A 6,510-nucleotide genomic window follows, 5' to 3' on the forward strand; every position below is an offset into this window, starting at 1 on the left:
CCTAGACATCCAGAAACAAAACGAAACAAAGTGATCATGATTAAAGGTAGGTCCCACTTTTTGGTGCAATTGCTCTGTTATAGATATATCAGCCATTTCAAAACCAATTTTCATCAAATAAATGTTGAATTACTCTTAGAATTACATGTTCTTTTACATTTCATGAGAGGTTTCTCATTATCTCACCAAAAAAAAAAAAGTTACAAACCTGAAGTTCTGTCTCAACCAAAACTATGCAATCCCTTTTAACTCTGCTATGACAAAATATTTGATCAAGATTGATCACTTTAACACACTTTATGAATGTCATAGTTGTGTGATATTGAATAGGGGGATTTACTTATTATCCCTGTTCATGAACGGATTAGTGGCATGACATTTTGTACTGATCAGAAAATAGGGCTTGCCAGGGATTGAACATTTCAGTTGGTGAACAAAGCAGTGTAAGAGTTAAAGAAAATGAAACGTTTTATGTTTCTGTTCGTGGTCGTACTCCAGATCGTGCTGGGCTTCATCAGCGAGAAGAGCTCGGGAAACAATCGGAGCTCTTCCTCGAATGTCTGCGTCGAGAACTGGCCAGGAAGGATCCGCAAGACAGCAAACGCTTCTTTAAGGTCCGTTTTTCTTGTGAGATTCAAGAGGGATAAGAACTCACATATCAAAAATAATGCCATAGATATCTTTAAGAGAAAAGTAAATGCTTGAGTGTCAGACACTCACGTGAAAATATTAATTCAATTTCATCCAAATTGTGTTATGATTATCAAAAAAAGAACAATAAAGAGAGGTCTTTGATATCTATCAAGGACTTTCCAGAATTGATTTACTGAACACCAACACTTTCTTAATTTTGTTGTTATTATTTGTTTGTGTGTTTTTTCCATGAAGGTTAAGAACATACTGTACCATTTGCAGATGAAGCAAAATCCCAGCATTAGTGCTTTAGAATACATGTAGGTCTAAAATGTGAGTTAGGGATAGGAATAACCACTGAAAATTTTTGAATTGGTAAAATCAATGTTAAATATTGTTAAATTTTAAAAATGTGAACAGTAGTTACAATAAAAATGTTTTCAGACTAAACCATCTTGAGTTACGGGTTATTGAGAAAAACATAAATATCTCCTTATATTTTAGGCTTTATCACATAAAACGACCAAAAAAAAAATTATGTGATAGGGTATTTTGTGGTACAACATACCTACACATATGCATTAGATGTCATATCTTGAAAATTTTGTAAATCACTGTTCCCAACGGTAAACAGGACCTTTAACCCGTTGAGGATGGGCTGATTTTGCTACAACACGCATTTCCCATAGACTCCTGCCCCAGTGTACTCCGGACTTGTCCTCAACGGGTTAAGTCAGTTAGATGAGACAGTAAAAAGAAAATATAACTCCCTCCAAAGTGCTGCTCTGTGGTGTGTGCACCAGGGGATAGAGGTGTGCTCTGGGCATGTGGGTTTGATTTCATTGGGCAGAGTAATGATAGGCTGTAATGACAAAGTGTTTTGGGCTATGTGTTAAATGTGTTTGAAGAATTTTAGATAGAATTTATACAGAAAACTGCTATTTTTTATTATTATCATTATTTTGATTTTTATCAGGTCATTATTTTTACCAAATGATTATCTCATCATTATGGTCAAAATGAAAGTAAAGAATATTATAATAAAGAAGGAAGAGAAAGTGTAGAAAAGGAAGGAGATTATAATTAAGAAGAAGAAGAGCATCATAGTATCATTGAGATAAAAAAAAAACCCTAAAGTTACGTAACCAATTCCCCCTCCCCCTTTTCCCCATCCCATCCTCAGCTGGTGATGAAGATGCAGTTGCTCCGCTCAGTCTCCGTTCTCCAGATGGAATCCCTCCTAAGGTTCTTTATGGAGCACCCCACCGTCCCCGTACCTCCCCTCCTGCAGGAACTCAATGACAATGTCATGGAAACGCCCAAGGTAGACATTTACAGTGCCTGCACGGGTGTGTTCAACCAGTCAAACGCCAATGGGTAAGACGCTCTGGATTTTTTGTTTGTGTGTGTGTGTGTGTGTTTTTGTTTATTTTTTTGTTCTTGTTTTTTTTTTTCTTTTTTGTGTTCAGGTGTTTTGTTTTGTTGTTGTTTTTGTCTTTCAGTCTCTCTGTTTTAGAACCTGCTCATGTGCTGTAATTAATCCCATGACCAGAGAAAACCCTAAAATTCAACCAAATTTCTTTGCAAAGGCAACAACTTTCTTGTAGGGTTGTAGGCTTTATGTTTTGTTTTTGTTTTGTTTTGTTTTCACATGTATGTTATTTGATGGTTATGGTAGTACTTGATAAAGATAGTTGAGACTGTGATAGTGATTATGATGATGGTGATGATGATGAGTATGTTAACCATTTTTATTAAATCCCCTTTCCTCCATGCTTGAGGGAGCTGTTGAACAGGCAGCAGTTCCCTCCAGCATGGAGGAAAGGGAGGAGGAGATTAACAAGGACAATGAGTAACTCCGAGCTACAGTGACATTTACCATGGCCCATGCACCACAACCCGACCCAACTGTGAGAACAAAATGACTGCACGCGAGTGTGGCGAGCCTACAAATTGATTTTTTTATATAAAAATTACTGATTTGAGTTTTAACCCTAATCAGGCCGGGCTTTTTTGGCTATGCTAAAACCGGAGGGGGGCGGATTCCGCCCCCCGAGATCTCGGCCATCGGTTGTGCGATCGCGACAAAATTTGGCATGCGTGACACCCACGTCATAATCTACAAGATTGCATCATAACATTTTTTGAAACAATCAATTTCTAATTTTGATTAATTAATTGTGCAAATTAAACTCAAAATCATATTTTAGCCTAATTAAAAGCATGGAGAGTCTACTTTTTGGTCTGTAAATCCGTTTTAGCATATTCAACAATTGTACATCACAAAAACTTTCAAAACTCATTTCAATTCTTATGTATTTTATTGTTTTCAGAATTTCTTATATATTTCATTGTTTTTCAACTTTGATTTTTTTTCTTTGTTTTTTTATTGGAAATTGTCACTGACCACTTTTCTACCATAACTGACATAAAATTAATCAATGAAAGTGATTGATTGTGAAAGTAATCAGGTTTTTATCACTTTCACAACAGAGCACTTTTTTCCATAGGAAATGTACACAAAATCATAAAATTGTGCCCGTTTTGGGGTGACATGCCGTTACAGAAAAGGCGTGGCTTCGAAAAAGTATGCGCGGACATTGCAAATTTGGTCTCAAAAGTTGCGTGCGACTTGAACAAAGAAAGTCAAGAAGCCTTGCGACGAGGCCTTCTCGCGTTACAGAATTATAGCGCGAAACGTCGAGGGTCTTTTAGGGTTAAAACATAACCTTTCCACCTGTGTGTACAGATTTATTGTGCTATATTTTGTATTATGTGGATATAGAAACAAATGAAATGAAACAACAAGTAAGTTCCAACTATATTCCAAAAACATGTTCATACATTATTCGATGTCACATCGATGTTATTCTACAAAAATGTTGCAAGAAGACAAAGAAAAAAAAAATCACCCTCTTGAAAATTCATGATTTTGAGATAAGAGCTCTTGTCACCCCAGGGATGATATATTACTGTGATATCTTATACTCATGAAGGAGGAGCATTGATTAAGTTGATTTTGTTGCCATGGTTACCATACTTATCACTTGTCATGTGATCTTCCCTTGTGGACTGGGCCACAGTGGCAAACGGCCGAGGGACATCTGGGATCAGCTACCACTCACCAAGCTGACGAAAGGTAATGGCATATTCCAGCCCCCGAAGTCAGTCTGCGGCGTTCCTACCAACCTCTCCCACGCCACCCCAAAGGAGGAAAAAGCAGACCCCCTCAGCTGCGCCTCGGCCAACAGTCTACCGGTACAGCCACGGTGACATCGCCTCAGCGCCCCACCCCACTTCCCCATGTACATTGAAATATATCCTATAAATAGTTTTCAACTCTATTTTTGTCAGTGACGGTGTTCATTTCTCTCTATATTTTTTCATTTCGCAATTGTTTATCCTAATTATGTGTATGTAATTGCTCAACTCAGTTGCGATTGTTTAAAGAAATAAGGCTTAATGGTGTATTCTGATCATGAATGGAAATATTGATGTATGTGTACAGATTGTATAAGAAAAATTACAGCCTCCACGGATAAAGCTGTGATATGAAATTGTGTTGTGTATGTAATTCCTTGTATGAACATAAAAACAGAACGACCAGTTCAGTGTAAAAAAAAGAAAAGAAATACATTGCCTTACCTATGCTCCATGTCTGTCCAGGTGAGTTATACAAACTATATACCTCTGTACTCATGATGTACTCATATTTGTCATGAGAACTTCTTAAATGCAACCAGCAAAACCCTTGCCAGAAATATTTAGGACTTTTCACTGTCTTGCATCATTTATATTTACCACCGTATGTGTTTTTATTCATGCAAAACAGATAGAGTGACGGACATGTTCTGTATATTTTATGCATCAGGGGAGTCTGGGTCATAAAGTGTATCTCACCAATACAAGAAGGTACATTTCATACTTATAGGGCTCTTTTTTCAGTATTGAATGATTTTTGGACAGAAGTATAATTTTTTAATGAATATCTGGAAATATTTTTGGAGGACTTACTGTGTTTATCTGTTTGTACTCCTGTGCGTATCATCTGTCCATTCACAAAGAATACAGCACTATGAAGTTTGTACTACATTCTATTTGTTTGTCAGTCTGATTTATTGTTGACATTATTCAGGGTGCATGATTTATTTGTATCTTTGTCTCTATTCTCTTGGTTGTTTGGTTGATTGTCTTGCTTTGTTCTTCTGGATGTTTCTTCAGGTTGCAGTTTGCTGTTTGTTGATTTCTTTCAATCACTGCAAAATCATTTTACTGTAATGTGCTTGTTTTGGTTGTTGTTTTTGTATTTTGTTTTGTTTTTGTTTGATTGTTTGTTTGTTTTGTTTGTTTGTTTTTTTTTTTTTGGGGGGGGGGGGCATTGCCAACACCACTTCAACTTTTGTTCTGATGGGAGCGAAAACCTCTTCTTGATTTCTCAAAGTAAAGCAATCTGCCCATAATTTGACCATAATGCCGTCCAAGACTTTACTGCCGTCTACATGGAGAAACCTATGCTTTTGCGCACAATCAAATTTTGGCACCTAAGGTCAACTTCTGGACATTTGTAATTGTGTTCAAACTTAGATTGTTTGATATAATTGATTCTCTGTGTGAGGGCACTCTCTCAAACTCTTAAAAAATACACTCCTTGTGTTATCTGCTCACCAAGAATATGGTGATATTCAATTCTGCTATTTCCAAGACATATTGGACCAAACATTACCATGTAAATACCCATTTACTGAACAACTCATTTTAGGGATACTCTCAGTGGAAAATGCAGTGAATCCAATCGCTTACATATTTTCACACTTTTGAAAGCATTCAGCATTTTATTTCCAACCTTTTTTCTTTTCCAGTTGTTCAGATCAAATTGGATGAATTGTTAAAGGGTGCCTTTATATCAACCACTTTTATCTGGTGTTTGTGTACAATGAACCCAGTGACTAATGATATATACAGGAGAGCATTACAAGAAATATTTCCTTCACCTGCTAGAAGTTGTTAAAGGTACTGTGAACACAAATTAATCCTTTGTGAGCTTTGAGTGCTTATTGTCACTGTAAACCCATGGCATCAAACACACTGTCCAAAATCCCCAGCGCAGAGAGTGTTAAACCTGTTAAAGACTAGTCCAAGCATTCCCGTGCACATGTTTATGGGAAATGTATGTTCTAGTGAAATTAGCTTCCCCTCAAATCGATATTGTGAGAACTGGAAGTACCGAGGTACACATTTCTAGACTGTGTAGCGACTAAACTTGGTTGTGTGCAATAAGGATATGTCTATGGTGATGCCATCTGCAGTTTTAAACAGGTGATGAATGAAAAGATGTTTTTTGCTGACAATATTATTATTTTTCCATTTGTGTGGTTTATTCAGCTTAGATTGCACTTTATGAATAGCAGAGAATCTTCATGTTATAAAATGATTTGTTAAATATCAAAGTTTTATGATTTTCTTTAAGATTACTCAAACATCACAATTTCTTCGTGAATCATCCCAGAATTGCAAATTGGCCACTCGTGTTGTTCTGTTAATTGTCGTTGAATCATCGAACATACGGTGTTGTGTTGGTAATAAAAATATGAACTTAACCATTCATCGAAAGGCATTTGATGATATGTGACCCATATGTGGCCTTTTACGGATGAGCATTTGTCCTAGAAAAATAGCCAGCTAGCTCATTCCACTCTCTAATCAATGCAGTTTGATCATCATCACAACAACTTTGCCAAAACATGAAACAAGACAGAAGTTCATGCGGCAGACAATAGAGAAGCTGTTGTTGCTCTGTGGTTAGGATGATAGACTCTCAATCATGAGGATCCTGGTTCAAATCCCCGGGCAGCTTTTGCCCCTTTGGTAAGGTACTCT

The 6,510-nt window shown here is 36.8% G+C and overlaps 1 protein-coding gene across 1 annotated transcript in view; it reads left to right on the top strand.

Moving 5' to 3' along the window:
• LOC140236109 (retinoic acid receptor alpha-like) overlaps window positions 1-4,691 on the top strand; it is a 43,851-nt gene extending 39,160 nt beyond the window's left edge. Inside the window, exons 7-9 of the mRNA XM_072316080.1 lie at window positions 499-614; window positions 1,817-2,010; window positions 3,717-4,691. Of these exons, the coding sequence (XP_072172181.1) occupies window positions 499-614; window positions 1,817-2,010; window positions 3,717-3,906 (500 nt within the window). The 3' untranslated portion in view covers window positions 3,907-4,691. The remainder of the gene's footprint in view (window positions 1-498; window positions 615-1,816; window positions 2,011-3,716) is intronic.
• Window positions 4,692-6,510: the final 1,819 nt, after the last annotated feature.

This window comes from Diadema setosum, chromosome 12 (assembly GCF_964275005.1).
Source record: "Diadema setosum chromosome 12, eeDiaSeto1, whole genome shotgun sequence".
Taxonomy (NCBI): Eukaryota; Metazoa; Echinodermata; class Echinoidea; order Diadematoida; family Diadematidae; genus Diadema; species Diadema setosum.